Here is a 13,808-nt window from a genome sequence, read left to right as displayed (position 1 = left end):
GCGCCACGGCACTGATCCAGTATTTCACCGCTGTCCGCCGTCCGGTAATTCACACCGGTTGCGTTTTGAGTGCGCCGCGGTGCGCTCCGGTTGAACGACTGTGACGTCAAGAGACAGATCAGTTCTCACGATATTTATATAATTGCGCGAGAACGCAGTTAAATGTATGTGTTATAAACGCAACAATAAACAGATAAACAGGTCAGTGTTCCTAACGAAGGAGAACAAGAAGGTTGGACTCTGGATTTGTCATAGCCACATTTTTTAGCAACAGCCAAGAGAGAAGAGAAAAAACTGCACCAGTAAAACATAAACTAAATCAAAGTTGCTGCAGTTTACAGTGTAGTTACAGTATGAGAGGAAACAATATAGTGGATGTGAATTTGTTTTTACACATTATGACGTTTTGGTGATGTATTTACTTGAAATATAATCTGAAGTGTTTTATTTTGAAAAGTAACCCGATATTTTATTGCGGAGTACGTGCTTAATTTCCTGTTTAGCTTCATTTGCTCTGTGCTGATTGATGCGTCGTGCTCCGGTGTCCGCCAGAAATAGAAGCCCTGCGTATATCTGGCGGAGGGCGCCGGACTACCGCATCTGGGAAGGAGCAGACACGCACCGCAGCGGACCCGGTGAAAATTAACACATTGACTAAAATGGAAACCTATCAGCTCCAGTGGAAATTGGGGGTTACTCAGGTGTTGTGAGGAGGTGGGTTAAAAACAAGGTGAGCGATAATGATTGGCTAAGGCAACGTGCCAGCACACGCGACACACACGGGACAAACACACACACACTGCAGATTGAATGAAGCAGCAGAGATGGCGAGCGTGGAGCAGTCTGATGAAAAGCTGGCATTTTTAAGGTGACGATACAAACACTACTTAATTGTGGTCAAAGGCAAGAACGTGTATGTGAAGTGTTCATTATATCCAGGAGAGAAGACTTTGTCGACATCCGTTGTAAGCAACTCAAATTTAATGAAGCACCTCACGACACACGCATCTAAAAAATGTGAATTCTTTGACATATAGGAACTTTTTTTTTTTTTCAACAGTAACGCAAATAGTTACTTTCCTTGGTAATGAGTTACTTTTATTATAGAGTAATTTAGTTACTAACACAGTTACTTTTTGGAACAAGTAGTGAGTAACTATAACTAATTACTTTTTTAAAGTAACATTCCCAATACTGGTCACAGAGTGACCCAAATTGTCCTACTTGGTCCCAGAGTGTCCTACATTGTCCCAAGGTGTCTCAAATTGTCCAAGAGTGTTCCATACTGTCGTACATTGTCCCAGGGTGTCTCAAATTGTCCAAGAGTGTCCCAAACTGTCACAGAATGTTCCAAACTGTCCCACATTGTCACAGAGTGTCCTACAGTGTCCCAGAGTGGCCCACAGTGTCTTAAATTGTCCTACATCGTCCCAGAGTGTCTTACATATTCCCACATTGTCCCAGAGTGTCCCAAGCTGTTCCACATTGTCCCAGAGTGTCCTACATTGTCCCACATTGACACAGTGTCCCAAATTGTTCCAGAGTGTCTCACATTGTCTCAAATTGTCACAGAGTGTCCTCCATTGTCACAGAGTGTCCCAAATTGTCCGATTTGGTCCAAGAGTGTCCCAAATTACCCAATTTATCCCAAAGTGTCCCAAACTGTCTTAAATTGTCACAGAGTGTCCCAAATTGTCCGATTTGGTCCCAGAGTGTCCCAAATTACCCAATTTATCCCAGTGTCCCAAACTGTCTTAAATTGTCCCAGAGTGTCCTACCTCATCCCAGAGTTTCCTACATTGTACCACAGTGTCCTACATTGTCCCAGAGTGTCCCACATTGACTTAAATTCTTCTGCATTGTTCTACTTACTGTCCCATTAGCCAACACAAAGCTCATCCACCCCCGTGCTCCGAAACGGACAAAACAGAAACAATCGCTCTAGAATCCGCCTGTTTGATCAGCTTTAGACTTCATCTGCATGTTCACACCACCCAAATAAGGCCAAGCAAAGAAATCCCTGAGCTGCTTGCTGAGGGGCAGAAACAAAAGCTGAGCATTTGCATAACTTTGCAATAAACCGACCGCCCAGCCATAGCCGTTTTAATCATTTTAATGCGATTCATATACACAATTGTACCGGCTCAATCAGATGAGCTGATGTGTTCTTGTATTGTTTGAATCAGTGTGCTGCTGCTTTAGGGAAACAATAGATTACAGCTGAAATAGACAACAGAGGCTGTGAAACATCTGATGAAAGTTTTAAGAATTTAAGATAAAATCTTTGCAAACAATTTGGCTTTTATTGCCTTAGCAAAATTAAGTAAGCAACAAGCCATCGCTGCCAATGTTTGAGGCTCTAAGAGTCATTTTATTTAATTCTTTATAGACCTGGGGGTTATGAGGGAATAAATAGTCAATTGGTAGAACAAATTTTTTTTTACCTGCACTGAGCTACATTATCACACGGGTTGTTAGTGAAGACATAGACTGATCTTTAATTAAAGTCAAGGCCATTAGTGATGCTTTTTGTAGATCGATAAAAAGCATCTGCGATGAATGGACTTAAACAAAAAGGCAGGGTTTCCCCCAGAAAACTTGTTAAGCCTGGTGGTAGAGAAGCCGACCGGCGGCTCACCATCTCAACCAAAGCAGAGAAGACGTAGACTCAATAAACTGTGCTCTCCTCTGATATAGTCAGATATTATGGTTCAGAGCCGAGAGTTCAGCTGGGAGTAGGTTATTGAGTCAGATCTGTAAACATCCCGGTGAAATTGGACACATCCTTGAGCATGTTGAGGGAGGCCCATTGGTGATAATTAATTGTTTTCGTTACAGGCTGGTATTCTTTCCAGTAGCCTTGAAGTCTCTGGTCACAGTAATCCAATACTGTGGGATCAAACAATTGGCCGACACATCCTTTCCATTCACGAAAGTCTGAGAATTCAATGCCCTGCCCAAACCTTCAGTGATGAGTGGCAGCCTTCCCAAAACGACTGCCACAGACTTTACGATAAATCAGATAGCCGCCAACTAGCAGCATCTCAGCTGCCTTGTTCCAATCATGTAGATATCCTCAACATCCTCAACGGAAAGTAAAGACAGTCAGACGATCTTCCAGAAATCCCAGGAATACATCGTGTATCCAGCTAGAAACGTTCCATCAGGGCACGCAAGCTCACCTCGGCCTCTTTGATACTCTGGTCTTTTTGTAATATGCGACAGGTCACTGGAACTCTGGTGTGGAGCAAACAAGCGAACTCTGGTCCTCTGAAAAATATGGGTCTCGGTTTGGCTCAAGTGAATCTTGGTGCGGTCTTAAACCATGTGAGAAAGCAACCAGGACTTTACATTGAAGAGCAATTGTAACGGAGCAACTCCAACAATTGCTCTGTGCCGCTGCTACTATAATAATATAGCAATAACAAAATATTATAGGAATCCAGTAACAATAATAAAAACAATAATATTATAAACAATATTTATTGATAATAAGGTAATATGAGAATATAAAATAATTATAATAGCAATATTAATACAATTAGAATACCAGTGCCGACATTATAAAATATAAATAAATAATAATAATAATAATAATACAATAATATGAGAATATATTAATATTTATATTTGTTTATAATATTTAATTGTCAAATGCAATGTATAGCCTTAAACAATGTCGTCAATAAAAAACCTGAGCACATCTGAATGTTTTCTGGGTTCCTTTTGTTCTATTTCTATCTTTCCATTTATCCATCTATCATGTCTGACGTTTGTTACAAACAAACCCCAAAAAATGCTTGAGAACTGAGCGATTTATGACAACTTTAACTTGAACTGCAAGCAGTTATGAAAGGGGGCCAAGCCTTCCAGCAGGACTCGGCCCCCAGGTTTCGCAGAGCCCATGGAAATAAGTCACAAAGGATGATGGGCTTGGGGCGAGCGTCAGGACAAAGGCCAACGTGCCAACTGCAGTGAACAGGTAGATATGAAGATTTGGAAGATGTGATTTAAAATGTGAAAGTTACAAGCCAAAATGCATTTGCACCCATTACAGCGTGACCTAGTGGCACACTTTTTGATATGGGTGGCCTGTGTGCTCTGCTATATATACTCTGTAAATTTCACAGCCCTCAACATAATACTTCAGCTGAAATAAATATTTGTTTATTTATAATTTATGTTGTAATAAGCCACGCCCACTTTGACCAATCGCGATTAACTTCAAGATATGGCCTCAGGAGCGACCCAAGATCATACCCACCAAGTTTGGTAAAAGGTTGTCATTTAAGAGATAGACATTTCCCATTAATGGGCGTGGTCTCGTCCAAATGATTCAGTGCTATTCAAGAAATCTGTGGATATGAAGTTTTTGCATGTGCAAAAAAACAGTGTGGGAGTTATAGGCCAAAACGCGTTGACCTTTGTTATAGTGCCACCTACTAGCGGATATATGTGAGTTTTTGCGTCCAAGGTCCCCTGGGGGTTTTGGACCCACCCTCCAAAGGGCACCGCTCTCTCTTGCACAGTTTATTCTGCAGCACCACTTTTACCAACAGAACTATAAAAAGCAACTATATACCTATCTATCTATGAAAACAAGGATGGTCTGTGGGTGTGTGTGTGTGCATGCGTGCGTGCGGAGCAAATATCTCCCCGACGCGGTGCGAGTTCGACCTGAAACTTGGTCGACGGGTTCCAAATACCCCAAGTGTGTGCATCTGTTATTTTGGAGTCATTTGGTCATTTCAAAATGTTTATTTTAATTTTATTTCACTTCTGGATGGCCCCGAAATGAAACCTATTCAACTTTTGACCTCAGGGTGTGAGTGGGCGCTAGCACACCATCTATATCTATCGCCACTTCCGGTTCCGGGTTCATGACGTTTGTTTGGGTTTAAAAAAAAAAAAGGTCAATATTAAAAACGTTTTTGTACCGCTAAAAGTCATTTAAGTTAATATTTCATGATTATTTAATATTATTCCTGTGATTCCAAATTTACTTTAAATCTCGGGTCACAGACTCCACTTCCTCCTTCATCTCCATGAGTGTGGGCGGTGGCTGTGCTGACGGTCGTTAGCCGACCTTATCACAAACATTCTGATTCTTCAAACAGAGGAATGTAACGTTATTGTGAGCGGATGAGTCCGCTATGATTATTGTTTGTTCCGCGCAACGGTGAGTGTTTATTCTTATATTCTTCTATGAGCTAAGAAAGATGCTAGCAGCTACAATGTAAACAAACACACACACACGCACGGCTGATGCGCGTGCATGCACTCCATCGGGATGTACATGGTGAACGCACACAGAGCCGTTGAAAAAGAGAATTGCGACTTTGGTGTTGCAAAACATTTATTTTACGTGGTACTTCCGGGTCTCTCTCTCTCTCTTTTTCACACACACGCACACACAAAAAGGTTCCAAAAACACACAAAATTACTCCAAAATACATACATTACAGAAAAATACACCAAACAACAACAAACATGAAAATGACTCAAAATACACAAAACTAAATATTTATAAAAAAAAATACACAAAATAACAACAGAAATGCAAAAACTACACTAAAAAAGATACAAAAATACACAAAAAGATTCCAGAATCACACTGCAATGGCAACAAAAAACAATAATTATACAAACAATGCACAAAAAGACAACAGAACGATACAAAAATACACATAATGACTCCAAAAACATACATTACAGAAAAATACATCAAACAAAAGAAATATAAAAATGAGTAACAAAAACAAATAATTATACAAAAAATGCACAAAAACACAACAGAAAGATACAAAAATACGCAATTATACCCCTTATGCTCCCACATAAATGCATACTTCCGACAGGCACTGTACTCGTAATAATAATAATTAGAACAAATACAATAGGGTTCCTAGCACCGCTGGTCCTAGGAACCGCGTATGCTTACATACTCGGTCCCCAGGCCCCACTGACTTGGCCCCCTAATAATAATAATTGGAACGAATAGGGTTCCTAGCACTGCTGGTCCGAGGAACTGCGTATGCTTACATACGCGGTTCCCTGGCCCTGCGGGATTGGCCCCTTAATTATGTAAGCACATAATTCCTCTATAGATGTAATGAACTGTAGGAGCGACTGCCTCTGGTCCAAGATGCCCACCGTGTTGAGCACTGCTCTCGTGGGCGGCAGCAATCAATGCGGCGTCGTATTATATGTATTATAATGTCTATGCTTTTTACTAGTCTCTGCCTTTCATGAAGTGGTTAGCGTTAGTCTTATGTGTCGTGGGTTAGCTTAGCACGCTTTAGTAGAGCACCGTGTTTGTGGGAACTTTGGGTGGATCTGATGGAGGAAGTTAGACTGGTTCACTTTCTTGGATGGGTGTCTGGACTTAACCAAGTGACGGTGCGCGATGTATCGCTGCTTGTCACAGCTTCAGGTAAATTGTGAAAAGCAGAGCTGTGTGTGTGAGTAGCGTTGACAGCGCTGAGCTTCCGGTAACAGCGACATATTCTTACCAGTGAGAATGTTTTTGATGATACTGTATATCTCCTGCTAATCATGTCTGTAACAGGCATAGAGCTCTGGGCAAAGATATATAGAAGGTGGGATGAGCCACTCCTCATGAAAAAACAATGTTTAAAATAAATAAACAAGAGAAGATTAGCCTGGCGGGGGAGCAAGTAAAGCCTGGCGGCCTGCCAGGCCTAAAAAGCACTGGGGGAAACCCTGAAAAATGTATGCATTCTTCCACTCTACAGTCAGTTGACTGTAGAGTGGTCAGTTGACTGTCGTCAACTGACCAAAAACAGTTTTTACCACCTGAGAAATATCTCTAAAGTGAGGCATCTGTTATCAAAATCGGATCTCGAACTGGTCACACACATTTATATCTTCATGCATTGACTATTGTAATTCTGTTTTTACTTGTTTTAATAAGTCAACCCTAAACAAACTCCAGATCGTTCAGAACGCTGCTGCCAGACTTTTAACTGGTGCTCCCAGAACGTCCCACATTACCCCCATTCTTTCTACTCTGCACTGGCTTCCAGTTAAGTTTCGAATAGAACACAAAATCTTAGCTCTTACGTTCTGAGCGTTACATGGTCAGGCTCCTCAATGTATCATGGACTTGTTGTGCCCCTACACTTCAGGGCGAAGCCTTCAGTCCTCAGACCAGGGTCTCCTAAAGATCCCAAAAACAAAATTTAAAACCAGAGGAGACCTGGTGTTCCAGGCTGTGGCCCCCAGACTCTGGAATAACCTGCACCAGTCTCTCCGTGAGCTTAAATGTGTGGACACTTTTAAAAAACTATTCAAGACTTTACTTTTCAGAAAAGCTTTTAGTTAACTGGATTTTAAATAAGTATTATCCATTTATGTTGGTGCTCTTATGATGTATATGCACCCATGTTTAATTATTCTATGTTGATGTTGAACTTGTATTTTCACCACAGCTCTGTACAGCACTTTGTGATTCTATCTGCATAAAGCGCTTTATAAATAAATTACTTACTTAATGGGTCTTTCAACAAAACAATACCATCCTCCATGCTTCACTGAGATGAATCCGATTAGATCACAGGTACTTTCTGGGTCAGTGAAAAGCTAAATGTTAAAAAACTAACTTAAAAAATTTGACTCCCCAAAATTTGGCCAGGGTGAGACCATTATTCACAAGGGGTGGCAAATAATACCTTATGCCTGCCTGTACATGACTGAACTTATATACAGTATCACTACTCCTCTGAATGGGATCGATAACATGAAATCTTTGCATGGTAAATATCAATAAACATGTATTGCTTTCAATTACATTCTGGTTAGTTCAAATTGATGAGTTTCTATCTACACATGAATTCACCTCCTCACTTCCCCACGTCTACATATCAGTCAATTTACAGCTTTTTATGGTAATTTATACTTTAACCACCAGACTGCTGCTCTGCTTTCTGTGTCATTTCCTCTTACTGTGAGCTTCTTTACATGCATTAGCATCCGGTGTGTCGATTGCACCCCTCTATCTGTGTAAAAACTACAATACATTATAGGAATGTGCAATATTTTAACGTTTATGATTTATCTTCAAAAACATTCTCACCGGTAAGAATATGTCATCCCACGATATAAACGATAAATTCCCATGTCGGAAATTAGCGAGGGCCACAGTCCATTTGTCCCTCAATTTAGCCAAGAATGCTCAAAAAAGCCACAGAGAACCACCGATTTGTTTATGGTCAGATTTAACACTTGAATGGAAGTATAAAAGTTAACATGAAACACGTTGTGTGAAATAAATGTTAGCATAAATACTAATGTCACTATTCATACATCCCAACTTGTGAAACAATTTTTTTGTAATTATTTTTCACATGTTCACAGACAAAGCTGGTCCCATTAGACTAATGTAACTATTGAGATTATTATACCTAAATATACTGAATGATTAAATCATCAAGCTTGATCTGGTTTAATTATAGGAAATCAGAGAGTTATCAATCATAACTTTATATAACTCGGTATCAAATATGAAATAAACAAGATTAATCAGCAGAGAAAATTATTGGAGTTATTTGTGCTTTTTTTTTTTTTAGAAAATAATTTTATTCCAAGTGAGGAAAGAAATAAATTACATACAATGCACTTCAACATGCACTAATATATTCCATAAAATATCAGCTCATGAACGCTGAGTCAGCAGCTATTGTAGCCTTTTTTAATGTGTCTAGTGCTGATGTATTCAAATTTATTTGTGTTTGTAAGGAACCTGTTTACACTAAGTTGTGAATGTTTTTTTAATTTTTTTTTTAATTTATCGTAATTTTTATCGTTATTGTGATAATACCAGAAATTATCCGGATAATTTCTTTGTCAATATCACCCATCCCTAATACAGTATATACATTTACAAACTTTTTCATCTTTAAAATTTGGCTCAGTGGTCAATGACACATGTTTCTATGGTATGACAAACTCATAACACAAATTTATTTTTGCTTTACACGAACTTTAAAAAATCAACTTCATTTGGTTTCGGGCAGTGTCAGGTGTAACTTTAAAGGGTCGAGCTGTGAGTGCCTGAGCATAGATATCTATGTGCCTGAGCGCATCCCCTATTCCCACAACTTCCAAAGCTCATTATTAAAAGAATTGGAGGTTTTCAGTGGCTGTGCCAGTTCAGTCATCTCAAGCAAGAATGATGCTCGGAACAGCCTCCTGACAGTCGCTTTCCCTAGACAATTGTGTGCCCGACTTGCTGAAAAATACACACATCGACTGCTCTGCCATATTGGCCGCATCATCAACTTTAACTTTTTGTTAACAGTTTGGTAATTAAAAGAGGGATTCTTGCCCCAAAATATTAAAAAGCTGACTCAAAAATAAGTGAACAGTTGACTCTCACCTGAAAAAGGAATGCTCTCACACTGGATACAGCTGGACAGTTCAGTATCATTGCTCAAAAGTGTAACATATTGCACTTTTGCACAATACTGTTGCCCCTCCTCCAGTTCTTTAATGGTAAGTGAAGAAGCAGCGTCTGAATGTTCCTGATGAAAAGTACAAGACCTTTGTATTATGCACATACAAACATTATACAAGATGCAAAAATGAAATAATAATACAAATTTAAATGACCTTCACTTTTGCTAATCAGTCAATAAAGCTGCAATATGTAATTTTTGTTTTGCTTTATTTGGTCAAAAATCCATAATCATCTTATATCGTATTGCATATTTTAATCCAAAGTGTTCTGAGTGGACAGTGAAGCTCTGCTCCTTCTCCTGACCCTGTAAATGAGATTTAGAAAAACAGCAGATGGACTTCAGTCAATCAGAGATCTTTCTACCAAAAGGGCGAGCCCATTAACTGTTTTAAGCATTACTATTGGCTACTTGAGCTGCTCGTCAAAAGTCAATGCGCGTTCTCGATCTGAGAGTAGGGAAAGTCACATGGTAATATATTCCAGCCGAAGTCTCTAACGTGGCTTTTGGCACAGTGGTTACATGGCAAGAGAAGAGGAAAAAGGAAGACAGAGGCGGAGAAGCGACAGAATAAAGGCACAAACGTGTTCAGTAGGAACGGTCCCTCTAACTCGGTGTGCAGCAGACTGTGTCGAGTCAGATTGAGATAGTGATAACAGACGGAATAAATAGCTTGTAAAACTATAAGAGAAACATTATATAAGGTTGAGACAGAAAACAGACTCATTTCATTAGCATTGTGGAGTGTGCCTGCTTTGATCAGCTGGGATCAGGAGGCGGAGGAGCGGCTGCTTGTGTGCGAGGAGCAGCTCTGAGCCTCTGACTGTCTTCAAAGCAGAGTGTGATACATGCTTTAATGTCTCTAAAACATCAGAAAACTCTTCAATAACACAAGATAAAGTCACAACATTTGTTTCTAGTCTCTAGGGAGAAAACCGTTGCAATGAGTTCCACAGTTGTGCACATGCACATAAGTGTTTCCAAGAAGACCGGTAAGTTTTTCAGGAGGGGAGGGGGGAGTTTAGAGCACCTCATGATTCTGTAAATTGCATACACCTACAGCATCCTTTAAGTGGATGCTGTAGGTGTAGCTGCAAATTAAAGCTGCGGTACATACGTTTTTTTGCTTCATTTGGTCAAAAATTCATAATCACCTTTGAGCATATTGTAATTCGAAGTGTTCTAAGTGGACACTGTCATTTTGGAGCTTCTTTTGGCCCTGTATAAGAGCTTTAGAAATCCAAGAACGTGACAAGACTTTTCAGCCAATCAAAGATCTTTATACAGAGTGTTCCATGAGCTGTTTTGGGGTGTTACTATTGGTTCTCTGAAGTTCCCATCACAGCGTTAGGCACAACGGTTACACTGCAAAGCAAGCGGAAAAGGAAGACTAAAGTCCCAAACATACTCGGGTGGAACAGACCACTTAGATGTCTGCTTTGCGTCCTTGTGGTCTGTACCACGTATTGGTGTCTGAGGGAGAGTGGGAACAGATGGGTAATCACATGTAGGGCCCTTTAAAATTCGCTTTATTTTTTTCCAAATTCTGTTTTTTCCACTTTAATTTTTTAAATTCCATTTTTTAGAAATATTTATCATTTTTTAAAGAAAATATTAGTTTTTAACTCCTGTGCGGAAACAAAATCGATAATGATAAATAAAAAAACTCACAATTAAAAAAAAAATGTATGTCAAAAATAAAGTACACACAATTAAAAGGTAGACATACAGTACATTGTAGTGTCATGGATTATTCTGCCTTCTCCTTTTTAATTATTTATATGTCATATAAGATGTATGAGAACAGCATTAATGTCACCTGATTTCCTCTCAGGGATCAATGGTTTACTGAATCTGATCAGGTTTATTAATTAAGTTCTGATCAGCTTAGTTTAAATTATCCTATCTTCTGTTTAATGTGGAATTTGACATTGACTAGATGTTGCACTTTGTTACTTTTGTCCCCCATAGTCAGGACGAAAGTAACACCATGCAATACACTGAAGTTAAAAAACAAAAGAAAACAAAACAATGTTCTGGCTAATAAGCCATGCACTCTCTAAAAAAAAAAAAAAAAATTACATTTTTCATTGCTTAATCAAAAAAAAAAAAATCAATTAAGTATAAGCTTTGTTTTCATTAGTGTTTCATTAGTTAATTTTTTATTAATTCATTATTTCAACATGCATTTTACTGTAGCTCTGATGAGATGTTAGAATGTAACATTCTAATAAAGTTGCTCCAACGGACTTTTATTTTGTAAACCGGAAGTTCCCACTGAAACGGTTGTACTTCAGGTAGCTTGCTGACTGTGAATGTGTACTTAAGAGGCACGGACAAAAGGCTGGAAAAAAAAACTAAAAGACAGCACGGACTGAGTTATTCTTAGTTAACAAGACATAATAGTTTGAACACTGAGCACGTGAAGATGATTAAATCTGATCACTTTTTTACGGAGCGCTGTTGCGCTATACGAAACACGGACAGAGCTTCACAGGCACAGCAAAGTTAAACTTGCACTAGAGGTTCTGTAGTTAGGAGTCAGTGATGATTTGCGTTGTTTTAGAGGGTGTTTGTGGTGGTTTAAAATTAGTTTAATGCAGCCAGGAAAGGAGAAGGGGGGGTGGTGCACCTAATAAGCGGTCCCCGGACACATTACCCCATAAAAAAGAACGTTCTTTGCACCACAGTGACTGCGTTTCATGCCGATTTTGTCCATTTCTGCGTTTAAACGTTTTTATTGGTCAATTCCGTGATCCGTAATTACTTTTGCAGTTTTCGTTTTTTTGAGGATTGATCTAAGTTCTGATATAAAGTGAAGTTGAAATCTCCACCCATGATGATGTCACCTATGCTGTTCAGTTTTAGAATAATAGTTTGGAAAAAGTTAAGTCACCATGATTTGAGGAATAAATATTCACGAAGGTGATTTTTCCAAAAGTATTTCGCCTTTAACTGCTATGCAGCATCCACCAGCATCACTTTGACATTGAAAAGGTACCCTTTTATGCACAAGGATACACACTCCTCATGAGTTGGACTGAAATCAGCTATGGAATACCTGCCCACCCCAGAGTTTCCCCAACTTCTCATGTTCTCACCAACATAAATGTGTGAATTATATGCACATTATAATTCTGAGCTCATAGATGCCAATATAGATGCTCATTTATGTACAGTATATTTCTCCCTCCTTGCATGCTGAGAGCTCTGTTTCCCCAGTGTTATCTTTCCCTGAGACAATTTCACGAAACATGTCTTGTTCTCACAGGAGATTCTCTCTCAGTGTCAGACAATCTCATAACAAAGTCCTTGCAGGTGTCCTGACTGGGAAAACCTTATTCCTTTTCCTCCGTTATGTGATTAGCCAATAGCAGCCTTTCTGATCATCTTTCGTTTTTGTCCTAGGAATCTGTGCTGTTACTATGATTCCCACTTTTTCTCTTCCATGAGAGGGACCTCTTTATCTGTACCTTTTTGTTCATGCCAGAGCTCTGGAATAAACTGCGCAAAATAATGTATCTTTTGTCCATCTTTGACTTTACCTTATCAGACATATAGAGTATGCTTGAAGATTTCCACAACACTTGTAAGAAACACATGTCCAGTTTGTTTTGTTTATGATAAGTACGTACTTTCCTTTTAATCAAGGAGTGTAGGCCATTCAAATTCCATGAAATCAATTGTATTTCTTTGTCCATGTTTTAGAGTAAGGGGGAGTAAAAATAAACCAGGTTTCTATTGTGGAGATGAATGAAGCATGACTTTCTGTTAAATGTCGAGCACGGTGAACACTGATAAAGAACATTAAAATTAGAAGTCGACCGACATATCGACCTGCCGATATATGGCCTTTTTTCAATATCTGCCATGGGCTGATTTTTGTTTTTTTATTCTTTGTTTTTGTTTATTATTTTATTTCTGTTGCATTTGTAGTGTGATTCTGGAGTCATTTTGTATCTTTTTTTAGTGTAGTTTTTTGCATTTCTGTTGTGTGTTTTTTGTATAAATATTTAGTTTTGTGTATTTTGAGTCATTTTCATATTTTTGTTGTCGTTTGGTGGGTGTGTGTGTGTGTGTGTGTGTGTGTGTTGGGGGGGGGGGGGGAATCCATTCTAAATTCATGCACACCAGTCCATCCACGTGCCTAACTTTCACTAAACTTATCTATTTTCAGCAGTTAGGTGTAGTGGCAGGTGTGGCGTGAGTGAAGCTGCAGTGATTAGGCGAGCTTCACTATGTAGCACCGTCTAACGTAACATGTAAACACTTAGATCTGATTCAGAGCGTAACACTACAGTTACTACCACTCTATGGACGGCTGTTGTGACA

The 13,808-nt window shown here is 39.1% G+C and overlaps 1 protein-coding gene across 3 annotated transcripts in view; it reads right to left on the bottom strand.

Moving 5' to 3' along the window:
• Nucleotides 1-13,808, bottom strand: part of LOC114455582 (uncharacterized) — a 51,077-nt gene that overhangs the window by 5,644 nt on the left and 31,625 nt on the right. For all 3 annotated transcript variants that reach the window (XM_028436908.1, XM_028436909.1, XM_028436910.1), the window contains exon 5: nt 9,398-9,542. In XM_028436908.1, coding sequence (XP_028292709.1) covers nt 9,398-9,542 — 145 coding nt within the window. The remainder of the gene's footprint in view (nt 1-9,397; nt 9,543-13,808) is intronic.

The sequence above is a fragment of the Gouania willdenowi genome, chromosome 21, assembly GCF_900634775.1.
Source record: "Gouania willdenowi chromosome 21, fGouWil2.1, whole genome shotgun sequence".
NCBI classification, from domain to species: domain Eukaryota; kingdom Metazoa; phylum Chordata; class Actinopteri; order Blenniiformes; family Gobiesocidae; genus Gouania; species Gouania willdenowi.
This window is presented reverse-complemented; position numbering and strand designations above follow the sequence as displayed.